This window comes from Mustelus asterias, unplaced genomic scaffold (assembly GCF_964213995.1).
Source record: "Mustelus asterias unplaced genomic scaffold, sMusAst1.hap1.1 HAP1_SCAFFOLD_1218, whole genome shotgun sequence".
NCBI lineage: Eukaryota > Metazoa > Chordata > Chondrichthyes > Carcharhiniformes > Triakidae > Mustelus > Mustelus asterias.
In genome coordinates this window covers 89,184-103,166 of record NW_027591163.1, presented here as the reverse complement: position 1 = coordinate 103,166, position 13,983 = coordinate 89,184, and the positions used below count along the sequence as shown (strand labels likewise).

General features: G+C 49.5%; 1 protein-coding gene across 1 annotated transcript in view; it reads left to right on the top strand.

Annotated features, from left to right (window-relative positions):
- Positions 1–1,428: 1,428 nt before the first annotated feature.
- Positions 1,429–13,983, top strand: part of LOC144488020 (uncharacterized) — a gene marked incomplete at its 5' end in the record, with an annotated part of 85,751 nt that continues 73,196 nt past the window's right edge. Inside the window, 2 exons of the mRNA XM_078206035.1 lie at positions 1,429–1,537; positions 2,839–3,043. Coding sequence (XP_078062161.1) covers positions 1,429–1,537; positions 2,839–3,043 — 314 coding nt within the window. The remainder of the gene's footprint in view (positions 1,538–2,838; positions 3,044–13,983) is intronic.

The following is a 13,983-nucleotide window of genomic DNA, read 5'->3' as shown; positions in this document are numbered from 1 at the left end:
ATCTGTCCCGGTGTTTACAGTGTGTGTATCTGTCCCGGTGTTTACAGTGTGTGTATCTGTCCCGGTGTTTACAGTGTGTGTATCTGTCCCGGTGTTTACAGTGTGTGTGTATCTGTCCCGGTGTTTACAGTGTGTGTATCTGTCCCGGTGTTTACAGTGTGTGTGTATCTGTCCCGGTGTTTACAGTGTGTGTATCTGTCCCGGTGTGTACAGTGTGTGTATCTGTCCCGGTGTTTACAGTGTGTGTGTATCTGTCCCGGTGTGTACAGTGTGTGTATCTGTCCCGGTGTTTACAGTGTGTGTGTATCTGTCCCGGTGTTTACAGTGTGTGTGTATCTGTCCCGGTGTTTACAGTGTGTGTGTATCTGTCCCGGTGTTTACAGTGTGTGTGTTTCTGTCCCGGTGTTTACAGTGTGTGTGTATCTGTCCCGGTGTTTACAGTGTGTGTATCTGTCCCGGTGTTTACAGTGTGTGTATCTGTCCCGGTGTTTACAGTGTGTGTGTATCTGTCCCGGTGTTTACAGTGTGTGTGTATCTGTCCCGGTGTTTACAGTGTGTGTGTATCTGTCCCGGTGTTTACACTGTGTGTATCTGTCCCGGTGTTTACAGTGTGTGTATCTGTCTCGGTGTTTACAGTGTGTGTATCTGTCCCGGTGTTTACAGTGTGTGTGTATCTGTCCCGGTGTTTACAGTGTGTGTATCTGTCCCGGTGTTTACAGTGTGTGTGTATCTGTCCCGGTGTGTACAGTGTGTGTATCTGTCCCGGTGTTTACAGTGTGTGTGTATCTGTCCCGGTGTTTACAGTGTGTGTGTATCTGTCTCGGTGTTTACAGTGTGTGTATCTGTCCCGGTGTTTACAGTGTGTGTGTATCTGTCTCGGTGTTTACAGTGTGTGTATCTGTCCCGGTGTTTACAGTGTGTGTGTATCTGTCCCGGTGTTTACAGTGTGTGTGTATCTGTCCCGGTGTTTACAGTGTGTGTATCTGTCCCGGTGTTTACAGTGTGTGTATCTGTCTCGGTGTTTACAGTGTGTGTATCTGTCCCGGTGTTTACAGTGTGTGTATCTGTCCCGGTGTTTACAGTGTGTGTGTATCTGTCCCGGTGTGTACAGTGTGTGTATCTGTCCCGGTGTTTACAGTGTGTGTGTATCTGTCCCGGTGTTTACAGTGTGTGTGTATCTGTCTCGGTGTTTACAGTGTGTGTATCTGTCCCGGTGTTTACAGTGTGTGTGTATCTGTCTCGGTGTTTACAGTGTGTGTGTATCTGTCCCGGTGTTTACAGTGTGTGTGTATCTGTCCCAGTGTTTACAGTGTGTGTATCTGTCCCGGTGTTTACAGTGTGTGTATCTGTCCCGGTGTTTACAGTGTGTATCTGTCCCGGTGTGTATGTTTGCGGAGGGATTCTGATGGTGTTTTGTGAATGTTACAGGCGCCTCTCCCGCACCCACGGCCTGTTTTGAAGATGTCAATGCCGCTGGAAATGACTATGGTAATTGTGGAAAGAACCGCGAGGGCAGCTTTGTCAAGTGTGGAAGGAGGTGAGTGTCAGCATTTGTCATCGAGGCCATTCAGCCCATGTGTCTGTGCTATATCTCTGCACGAGACATTGACGTTCTGCCAATCCTGCGGCTGATCCGTCTCTCCTGCACCGTCTGTACTCTCAGCTTGTTACAATGATCGAGTGTTTCTGCCCCGTCCTGTCTGCTGCATCCTTTAATTCAGCTCACACCCACAGCCCTCCCAACTCCTGCCCTGTTCCCCAGCCCCCTCCCTCCCTCTCCCCCCCTCCCCCCTCTCCCTCCCCCTCCCCCCTCTCCCTCCCCCTCCCCCCCTCCCTCCCTCTCTCTCCCCCCCTCCCCTCTCTCCCTCCCCCTCCCCCCCTCCCTCCCCCTCTCTCCCTCCTTCCCCCTCTCTCCCTCCCTCCCCCTCTCTCCCTCCTTCCCCCTCTCTCCCTCCCTCCCCCCTCTCCCTCCCCCTCCCCCCCTCCCTCCCCCTCTCTCCCCCCCTCCCCCCTCTCCCTTACCCTCCCCCCCCTCCCTCCCCCTCTCTCCCTCCCTCCCCCTCTCTCCCTCCCTCCCTCTCCCCCCTCCCTCCCCCTCTCTCCCCCCTCCCCCCTCTCCCTCCCCTCCCCCCTCTCCCTCCCCCTCCCCCCCTCCCCCTCTCTCCCTCCCTCCTCCTCTCTCCCTCCCTCCCCCTCCCCCCCTCCCTCCCCCTCTCTCCCTCCCTCCCCCTCTCTCCCTCCCTCCCCCTCTCTCCCTCCCTCCCCCTCTCTCTCTCTCTCTCACCCCCTCTCTCTCTCTCACCCCCTCTCTCTCTCACCCCCTCTCTCTCTCTCACGCCCTCTCTCCCTCCCTCCCCCTCTCTGCCCCACCCCTCCACCCTCTCTCCCAACTTCCCCCTCTCTCCCTCCCTCCCCCTCTCTCCCTCCCTCCCCCTCTCTCCCTCCCCCTCTCTCCCTCCCACCCCCTCTCTCCCTCCCTCCCCCTCTCCCTCCCCCTCTCTCTCTCACCCCCTCTCTCTCTCTCACACCCTCTCTCCCTCCCTCCCCCTCTCTCCCCCACCCCTCCCCCCTCTCTCCCAACTTCCCCCTCTCTCCCTCCCTCCCCCTCTCTCCCCCACCCCTCCCCCCTCTCTCCCAACTTCCCCCTCTCTCCCTCCCTCCCCCTCTCCCTCCCCCTCTCTCTCCCCTCCCTCCCCCTCCCCCTCTCTCTCCCCTCCCCCTTTCCCTCTCTCTCCCGCCGCTGCCGCCCCCCCCCCACCCCTCCGCCTCCTGGGTCGACGGGATTAGATGATTGCAGTGGATCCACTGGATCTAATGGAGGGTGTGTTATCTCTGCAGTGATGCGATGTGTGGGAAGATTCAGTGTCAGAGTCGAGCTGAGAGCCCCAGGGAGCGGAACACGGTGCCCATCGATACAACCGTCCGGGTGAATGGGAGGGATGTGAAGTGTCGTGGGACTTACCTTTACTCGGTGGAGAATGGGGTGCAGGACCTCCCTGACCCTGGCTTGGTCAAAACTGGCACCAAATGTGGTGATGGCACGGTGAGAATTCATCTGGGCAGCTGGTGAACTTGAAGATGTTTGCTTGTTTTAATGGTGCTGAGCAGTGCCTCATGGGAGCAGCAGAGTGCCTCATCCCCCGGGAATGGGAATACCAGAGTACCTCATCCCCCGGGAATGGGAATACCAGAGTACCTCATCCCCCGGGAATGGGAATACCAGAATGCCTCATCCCCCGGGAATGGGAATAACAGAGTTCCTCATGCCCCGGGAATGGGAATAACAGAGTTCCTCATCCCCCGGGAATGGGAATACCAGAGTGCCTCATCCCCCGGGAATGGGAACAACAGAGTTCCTCATCCCCCGGGAATGGGAATACCAGAGTTCCTCATCCCCCGGGAATGGGAATAACAGAGTTCCTCATCCCCAGGGAATGGGAATAACAGAGTTCCTCATCCCCCGGGAATGGGAATACCAGAGTTCCTCATCCCCCGGGAATGGGAATACCAGAGTTCGTCATCCCCAGGGAATTGGAATAACAGTGCCTCATCCCCAGGAAATGGGAATAACAGAGTATCGCATCCCCAGGGAATGGGAATAACAGAGAGCCTCATCCCCCGGGAATGGGAATAACAGAGTTCCTCATCCCCCGGGAATGGGAATAACAGAGTTCCTCATCCCCCGGGAATGGGAATACCAGAGTGCCTCATCCCCCGGGAATGGGAACAACAGAGAGCCTCATCCCCCGGGAATGGGAATACCAGAGTGCCTCATCCCCCGGGAATGGGAACAACAGAGAGCCTCATCACCCGGGAATGGGAACAACAGAGAGCCTCATCCCCCGGGAATGGGAATACCAGAGTGCCTCATCCCCCGGGAATGGGAACAACAGAGAGCCTCATCCCCCGGGAATGGGAATAACAGAGTTCCTCATCCCCAGGGAATTGGAATAACAGTGCCTCATCCCCAGGAAATGGGAATAACAGAGTATCGCATCCCCAGGGAATGGGAACAACAGTGCCACATCCCCCGGGAATGGGAATAACAGAGTATCTCATCCCCAGGGAATGGGAATAACAGGGTGCCTCATCCCCAGGGAATGGGAATAAGAGAGTGCCTCATCACCAGGAAATGGGAATAACAGAGTGCCACATCCCCCGGGAATGGGAATAACAGAGTTCCTCATCCCGAGCAAATGGGAATAAGGTGCCTCATTCCCAGGGAATAAGAATAACAAAGCCACATTCCCAGGGAATGGGAATAACAGTGCCTCATTCCCAGGGAATGTGAATGACAGTGCCTCATCCCCAGAGAATGGGAATGACAGAGTGCCACATCCCTTGGGAATGGGAATAACAGAGTGCCTCATTCCCAGAGAATGGGAATAACAGTGCCTCATCCCCAGGGAATGGGAATAACAGAGTTCCTCATCCCCAGGGAATGGGAATAACAGGGTGCCTCATCCCCTGAGAATGGGAATACCAGAGTGTCTCATCCCCAGGGAAAGGAAATATCAGAGTGCCTCATCCCCTGAGAATGGGAATGACAGAGTGTCTCATCCCCCGGGAATGGGAATAACAGAGTGGCTCATCCCCGGGAATGGGAATTCCCACCTGGGCAGGTGTCAGATCTCTCAGTGGGAGAGCATTTTGGAGATAGTGATCATAACTCTATCTCCTTTACAATAGCATTGGAGAGAGATAGGATCAGACAAGTTAGAAAAGTGTTTAATTGGAGTAAGGGGAATTATGAGGCTATTGTGCAGGAAATTGGAGGCTTAAATTGGAAGGAGGTTTTCTCAGGGAAATGTACAGAAGAAATGTGGCAAATGTTCAGGGAATATTTGTCTGGAGCTCTGCATAGCAACGTTCCAATGAGACAGGGAAGTTATGGTAGGTTACAGGAACCATGGTGCACAAAGGCTGTAATGAATCTAGTCAAGAAGAAAAGAAAAGCTTACAAAAGGTTCAGGGAGCTCGGTAATGTTAGAGATCTTGAAGAGCATACGGCTAATAGGAAGGATCTTAAGAAGGAAATTAGGAGAGTCAGAAGGGGTCATGAGAAGGCCTTGGCAGGCAGGATTGAGGAAAACCCCAAGGCATTCTACAAGTATGTGAAGAGCAAGAGGATAAGACGTGAAAGAATAGGACCTATCAAGTGTGACGGTGGGAAAGTTTGTATGGAACCGGAAGAAATAGCAGAGGTACTTAATGAATACTTTACTTCAGTATTCACTATGGAAAAGGATCTTGGTGGTTGTAGTGCAGACTTGCAGCGGACTGAAAAGCTTGAGCATGTCGATATTAAGAAAGAGGATGTGTTGGAGCTTTTGAAAAGCATCAAGTTAGATAAGTCGCCAGGTCCGGATGGGATGTACCCCAGACTACTGTGGGAGGCGAGGGAGGAGATTGCTGAGCCTCTGGCGATGATCTTTGCATCATCAATGGAGACGGGAGAGGTTAGAACCATAGAACCATAGAAAATTACAGCTCAGAAACAGGCCCTTTGGCCCTTCTTGTCTGTGCCGAACCATTTTATGCCGAGTCCCACTGACCTGCACTTGGACCATATCCCTCCACACCCCTCTCATCCATGAACCCGTCCAAGTTTTTCTTAAATGTTAAAAGTGACCCCACATTTACCACTTTATCCAGCAGCTCATTCCACACTCCCACCACTCTCTGCGTGAAGAAGCCCCCCCTAATATTCCCTTTAAACTTTTCTCCTTTCACCCTTAACCCTTGCCCTCTGGTTTTTTTCTCCCCTAGCCTCAGCGGAAAAAGCCTGCTTGCATTCACTCTATCTATACCCATCAAAATCTTATACACCTCTATCAAATCTCCCCTCAATCTTCTACACTCCAGGGAATAAAGTCCCAACCTATTCAATCTTCAAGGTTCCGGAGGATTGGAGGATTGCGGATGTGGTTCCTTTATTCAGGAATGGGAGTAGAGATAGCCCTGGAAATTATAGACCAGTGAGTCTAACCTCAGTGGTTGGTAAGTTGATGGAGAAGATCCTGAGAGGCAGGATTTATGAACATTTGGAGAGGTATAATATGATTAAGAATACTCAGCATGGCTTTGTCAAAGGCAGATCATGCCTTACGAGCCTGATTGAATTTTTTGAGGATGTGACTAAACACATTGATGAAGGAAGAGTGGTAGATGTAGTATATATGGACTTCAGCAAGGCATTTGATAAGGTGCCCCATGCAAGGCTTATTGAGAAAGTGAGGGGGCATGGGATCCGAGGGGACATTGCTTTGTGAATCCAGAACTGGCTTGCCCACAGAAGGCAAAGAGTGGTTGGAGATGGGTCATATTCTGCATGAGGTCGGTCACCAGTGGAGTGCCCCAGGGATCTGTTCTGGGACCCTTACTCTTTGTGATTTTTATAAATGACCTGGATGAGGAAATGGAGGGATGGGTTGGTAAGTTTGCTGATGACACAAAGGTTGGAGGTGTTGTGGATAGTGTGGAGGGATGTCAGAAGTTGCAACGAGACATAGATAAGATGCAAGACTGGGCGGAGAAGTGGCAGATGGACTTCAACCCAGATAAGTGAGCCTTACTTCTGTTGTAGGCAAAGTATTGGAAAGGATTTTAAGAGATAGGATTTATAATCATCTAGAAAGGAATAATTTGATTAGGGATAGTCAGCACGGTTTTGTGAAGGGTAGGTCGTGCCTCACAAACCTTATTGAGTTCTTTGAGAAGGTGACCAAAGAGGTGGATGAGGGTAAAGCGGTTGATGTGGTGTATATGGATTTCAGTAAAGCGTTTGATAAGGTTCCCCATGGTAAGCTTTTGCAGAAAATACGGACACATGCGATTGAGGGTGATTTAGTGGTTTGGATCAGGAATTGGCTAGCTGTAAGAACACAGAGGGTGGTGGTTGATGGGAAATGTTCATCCTGGAGTTCAGTTACTAGTGGTGTACCGCAAGGATCTGTTTTGGGGCCACTGCTGTTTGTCATTTTTATTAATGACCTGAATGAGGGCGTGGAAGGATGGATTAGTAAATTTGCGGATGACACTAAAGTCGGTGGAGTTGTAGACAGTGCGGAGGGAAGTGGCAGGTTACAGAGGGACATAGATAAGCTGCAGAGCTGGGCTGAGAGGTGGCAAATGGAGTTTAATGCGGAAAAGTGTGAGGTGATTCACTTTGGAAGGAGTAACAGGAATACAGAGTACTGGGCTAATGGTAAGATACTTGGCAGTGTGGATGAACAGAGGGATCTGGGTGTCCATGTGCATAGATCCCGGAAAGTTGGCACCCAGGTTGATAGGGTTGTTAAGAAGGCGTATGGTGTGTTAGCTTTTATTGGTAGAGGGATTGAGTTTCGGAGCCAGGAGGTCATGCTGCAACTGTACAAAACTCTGGTGCGTCCACATTTGGAGTATTGTGTACAGTTCTGGTCGCTGCATTATAGGAAAGATGTGGAAGTGTTGGAAAGGGTGCAGAGGAGATTTACCAGGATGTTGCCTGGTATGGTGGGAAAATCGTATGAGGAAAGGCTGAGGGACTTGAGGTTGTTTTCGTTAGAGAGAAGAAGGTTCAGAGGTGACTTAATAGAGGCATACAAGATGATCAGAGGATTAGATAGGGTGGATAGTGAGAGCCTTTTTCCTCGGATGGTGATGGCTAGCACGAGGGGACATAGCTTTAAATTGAGGGGTGAGAGATATAGGACAGATGTTAGAGGTAGGTTCTTTACTCAGAGAGTAGTAAGGGCGTGGAATGCCCTGTCTGCAGCAGTAGTGGACTCGTCAACATTAAGAGCATTCAAATGGTTATTGGATAAACATATGGATGATATTGGAATAGTGTAGATTAGAGGGGCTTTAGATTGGTTCCACTGGTCGGCGCAACATCAAGGGCCGAAGGGCCTGTACTGCGCTGTAATGTTCTATGTTCTAAGTGTGATGTGGTTCATTTTGGCAGGTCAAATAGGATGGCGGAATATAATATTAATGGTAGGACTCTTGGCAGAGTGGAAGATCAGAAGGATCTTGGGGTCCGAGTTCATAGGACGCTCAAAGCAGCTGTGCAGGTTGAGGCTGTGGTTAAGAAAGCGTATGGTGTACTGGCCTTCATCAATCGAGGAATTGAGTTTAGGAGTCGTGAGATAATGTTGCAGCTATATAAGACCCTGGTCAGACCACACTTGGAGTACTGTGCTCAGTTCTGGTCGCCTCATTACAGGAAGGATGTGGAAGCCATAGAAAGGGTGCAGAGGAGATTTACAAGGATGTTGCCTGGGTTGGGGAGCATGCCTTATGAGGATAGGCTGAGGGAGCTCGGCCTTTTCTCCTTGGAGAGACGAAGGATGAGGGGTGACCTGATAGAGGTCTATAAGATGTTGAGAGGTATTGATCGAGTGGACAGTCAGAGGCTTTTTCCTCGGGCTGAAATGGTTGCTACGAGAGGACACAGGTTTAAGGTGCTGGGGAGTAGGTACAGAGGAGATGTCAGGGGTAAGTTTTTCACTCAGAGGGTGGTGGGTGCGTGGAATGGGCTGCCAGCAACGGTGGTGGAGGCGGATTCGATAGGGTCTTTTAAGAGACTTTTAGATAAGTACATGGAACTTAGTAAGATAGAGTGTTATAGGTAAGCCTAGTAATCGCTAAGGTAGGGACATGTTCGGCACAACTTTGTGGGCTGAAGGGCCTGTATTGTGCTGTAGTTTTTCTATGTTTCTATGTTTCTACTTGGGCCAGTGGGCTGACCAATGGCAGATGGAGTTTAATTTAGAGAAATGCAAGGTGATGCATTTTGGTAGATTGAACCAGGGCAGGACTTACTCAGTTAATGGTAGGGCGTTGGGGAGAGTTACAGAACAAAGAGATCTCTGGGTACATGTTCATAGCTCCTTGAAAGTGGAGTCACAGTTGGACAGAGTGGTGAAGAAGGCATTCGGCATGCTTGGTTTCATTGGTCAGAACATTGAATACAGGAGTTGGGACGTCTTGTTGAAGTTGTACAAGACATTGGTAAGGCCACACTTGGAATACTGTGTACAATTCTGGTCACCCTATTAGAGAAAGGATATTATTAAACTAGAAAGAGTGCAGAAAGGATTTACTAGGATGCTACCGGGACTTGATGGATTGAGTTACAAGGAGAACATAGAACATTACAGCGTAGCCCTCGATGTTGCGCCGACCAGTGGAACCAATCTAAAGCCCCTCTCATCTACACTATTCCAATCTCATCCATATGTTTATCCAATAACCATTTGAATGCTCTTCGAGGCTGAATAGACTGGGATTTCTTTCTCTGGAGCGTAGGAAGCTGAGGGGTGACCTTATAGAGGTCAATAAAATAATAAGGGACATAGACAAGGTACATAGTCAATATCTTTTCCCAAAGGTAGGGGAGTCTAAAACTTGAGGGCATAGGTTTAAGGTGAGAGGGGAGAGATACAAAAGTGTCCAGAGAGGCACTTTTTTCACACAGAGGGTGGTGAGTGTCTGGAACAAGCTGCCAGAGGTAGTAGTAGAGGCGGGTACAATTTTATCTTTTAAAAAGCATTTAGATAGTTACATGGGTACGATGGGTATAGAGGGATATGGGCCAAATGCGGGCAATTGGGACTAGCTTGGGGGTTTTAAAAAAAAGGGCAGCATGGACAAGTTGGGCCGAAGGGCCTGTTTCCATGCTGTAAACCTCTCTGACTCTATGACTCCATGGTTCTCCTTTATCTAACTTCCTTGTTACCTCCTCAAAGAACTCTAACAGATTTGTCAGACCTGACCTCCCCTTGGTGAAGCTGTGCTGACTCAGTCCTACTTTATCATGCACTTCCAAGTACTCTGCGATCTCATCTTTAATAATGGACTCTAAAATCTTGCCAATGACCGAAGTCAGGCTAACCGGCCTCTAATTTCCCATCTGCTGCCTCCCTCCCTCCTTAAACAGCGGTGATACATTCGCTACTTTCCAGTCCTCTGGGACCCTCCCTGTCATCATGTGGAGTCACGGGCATTCAGCAGTCACGGGCATTCAGCAGTCACGGGCATTCAGCCTTGGATCTTCAGGTAAGCGTTCTCCAAGGCGGCCTTCACGACACACGACAGCGCAGAGTCACTGAGCAGAAACTGATAGCCAAGTTCCGCACACATGAGGACGGCCTAAACCGGGATGTTGGATTTATGTCACATTATCAGTAATCCCCACAGCTTGCTTCCTGGGCTTGTAGAATCTCACTAGCTGTTCTGTCTGGAGACAATACACATCTCTTTAACCTGTGTTTAATGCTCCCTCCACTCACATTGTCTGTACATTTAAGACCTGGCTGGCTGTAGAGATTCGCATTCTAATTAGTATTCTGTAACTTGATTTCTGTGTCTGTGCACTGTTTGAGAGCAGATATCCACTCCATCTGACGAAGGAGCAGTGCTCCGAAAGCTTATGGTATTTGCTACCAAATAAACCTGTTGGACTTTAACCTGGTGTTGTGAGACTTCTTACTGTACCCTCCCTGTCTCCAGTGATTCCTGAAAGATCACCACCAATGCCTCCACAATTTCCTCAGCTATCTCTTTTAGAACCCTGGGGTGAAGTCCATCCGGTCCAGGTGATTTATCCACCTTCAGAGCTTTCAGTTTCCCCAGAACCTTCTCCTTAGTGATGGCCACTACAATCACTGCCCGCTGACTCTCCTGGAGCTCTGGTGTGCAGGTGAAGTATTTCACGCAGAGAGCGGTGGGTGCCTGGAACGCGCTGCCAGAGGAGGTGGTGGAAGCAGGAACATTAACAACATTTAACAGGCATCTGGATGGTAGATGAATAGGGAGGGAATAGAGGGATACATAGAACATAGAACATAGAACATTACAGCGCAGAACAGGCCCTTCGGCCCACGATGTTGCACCGACCAGTTAAAAAAAAAAACTGTGACCCTCCAACCTAAACCAATTTCTTTTCGTCCATGAACCTATCTACGGATCTCTTAAACGCCCCCAAACTAGGCGCATTTACTACTGATGCTGGCAGGGCATTCCAATCCCTCACCACCCTCTGGGTAAAGAACCTACCCCTGACATCGGTTCTATAACTACCCCCCCTCAATTTAAAGCCATGCCCCCTCGTGCTGGATTTCTCCATCAGAGGAAAAAGGCTATCACTATCCACCCTATCTAAACCTCTAATCATCTTATATGTTTCAATAAGATCCCCTCTTAGCCGCCGCCTTTCCAGCGAAAACAATCCCAAATCCCTCAGCCTCTCCTCATAGGATCTCCCCTCCATACCAGGCAACATCCTGGTAAACCTCCTCTGCACCCTCTCCAAAGCCTCCACATCCTTCCTGTAATGTGGGGACCAGAACTGCACACAGTACTCCAAGTGCGGCCGCACCAGAGTTGTGTACAGTTGCAACATAACGCTACGACTCCTAAATTCAATCCCCCTACCAATAAACGCCAAGACACCATATGCCTTCTTAACAACCTTATCTACTTGATTCCCAACTTTCAGGGATCTATGCACACATACACCTAGATCCCTCTGCTCCTCCACACTATTCAAAGTCCTCCCGTTAGCCCTATACTCAACACATCTGTTATTCCTACCAAAGTGAATTACCTCACACTTCTCCGCATTAAACTCCATCCGCCACCTCTCGGCCCAACTTTGCAACCTGTCTAAGTCTTCCTGCAAACTACGACACCCTTCCTCACTGTCTACCACACCACCGACTTTGGTGTCATCAGCAAATTTGCTAATCCACCCAACTATACCCTCATCCAGATCATTAATAAATATTACAAACAGCAGTGGCCCCAAAACAGATCCCTGAGGTACACCACTTGTAACCGCACTCCATGATGAATATTTACTATCAACCACCACCCTCTGTTTCCTATCCGCTAGCCAATTCCTGATCCAATTTCCTAGATCACCCCCAATCCCATACATCTGCATTTTCTGCAGAAGCCTACCATGGTGAACCTTATCAAACGCCTTACTAAAATCCATATATACCACGTCCACTGCCTTGCCCCCATCCACCTCCTTGGTCACTTTCTCAAAAAACTCAATAAGGTTAGTAAGGCACTGATACGGACTGAGTAAGGGCAGGAGGTTTGAGGAGGAGTTCGTTAGGTGTGTTCAGGAAGGTTTCCTGACACAGCATGTGGACAAGCCTACAAGAGGAGAGGCTGTACTTGATCTGATACTGACCAATGAACCTGGACAGGTGTCAGATCTCTCAGTGGGAGAGTATCTTGGGGATAGCGATAACTCGATCTCCTTTATGCTTGCATTGGAAAAAGAGAGGATCAGGCAAGCAAGGAAAGCGTTTATATGGAGTAAGGGTAACTATGAAGACATAAGGCAGCAAATTAGAGGAGTAAATTGGAAGGAGGTATTCTCGGGGAAATCTACTGAAGAGAGGTGGCAGTTTTTCAAGGAATGTCTGTCTAGGGTTCTACAGGACAACGTTCCGAGCAGACAGGGAGGAGTTGGTAGGTTAAAGGAACCGTGGTGCACGAAAGCTGTGCGGGACCTAGTCGAGAAGAAAAGGAAAGCGTACAAATGGTTCAGAGAGCTTGGCGAAGATAGGGATCTAGATGAGTATACGGCTTGTAGGAAGGGACTAAAGAAGGAAATTAGGAGAGCCAGAAGGGGTCATGAGAAGACCTTGGCAAGTAGAATTAAGGAAAACCCTAAGGCGTTCTATAAATATGTGAAGAGTAAAAGGATGAGACGTGAAGGAAGAGGGCCTATAAAAGGTGAAGGTGGGAAAATCAGTACGGAACCAGTAGAAATGGCAGAGGTGCTGAATGAGTATTTTGCCTTGGTTTTCACAGAGGAGAAGGACCTGGGTGGATGTACTGCGTGCTTGCGGTGGACTGAAAAGATTGAGTATGTGGACTTTAACAAAGAGGTTGTGCTGGAATCTTTGAATGGCATCAAGATAGATAAGTCGCCGGGTCCGGATGGGATGTACCCCAGGTTACTGTGGGAGGCGAGGGAAGAGATTGCAGAGCCTCTGGCGATGATCTTTGCGTTGTCGATGGAGACGGGAGAGGTGCCGGAGGATTGGAGGATTGCGGATGTGGTTCCTATTTTCAAGAAGGGGAATAGGGATAGCCCAGGAAATTACCGACCGGTGAGTCTAACCTCAGTGGTTGGTAAGCTGATGGAGAAGATCCTGAGGGACAAGATTTATGAGCATTTAGAGAGGTTTAGTATGCTCAAGAATACTCAGCATGGCTTTGTCAAAGGCAGATCGTGCCTTACGAGCCTGGTGGAGTTCTTCGAAAATGTGACCAAACACATTGACGAAGGGAAAGCGATAGATGTGGTTTATATGGATTTTAGCAAGGCATTCGATAAGGTCCCCCATGCAAGGCTTCTAGAAAAAGTGAGAGGGCATGGGATCCAAGGGGCTGCTGCCCTGTGGATCCAGAACTGGCTTGCCCAAAGGAGGCAGAGAGTGGGTATAGATGGGTCTTTTTCTAAATGGAGGTCGGTCACCAGTGGTGTGCCCCAGGGATCTGTTCTGGGACCCTTGCTATTTGTCATTTTCATAAATGACCTGGATGAGGAAGTGGAGGGATGGGTTGGTAAGTTTGCCGACGACACGAATGTTGGCCATAGGAGACAGAGGGTAGTGGTCGAAGGGTCTTTTTCCGGCTGGAGGTCTGTGACCAGTGGTGTTCCGCAGGGCTCTGTACTGGGACCTCTGCTATTTGTGATATATATAAATGATTTGGAAGAAGGTGTAACTGGTGTAATCAGCAAGTTTGCGGATGACACGAAGATGGCTGGAATTGCGGATAGCGAAGAGCATTGTCGGGCAATACAGCAGGATATAAATAGGCTGGAAAATTGGGCGGAGAGGTGGCAGATGTAGTTTAATCCGGATAAATGCGAAGTGATGCATTTTGGAAGAAACAATGTAGGGAGGAGTTATACAATAAATGGCAGAGTCATCAGGAGTATAGAAACACAGAGGGACCTAGGTGTGC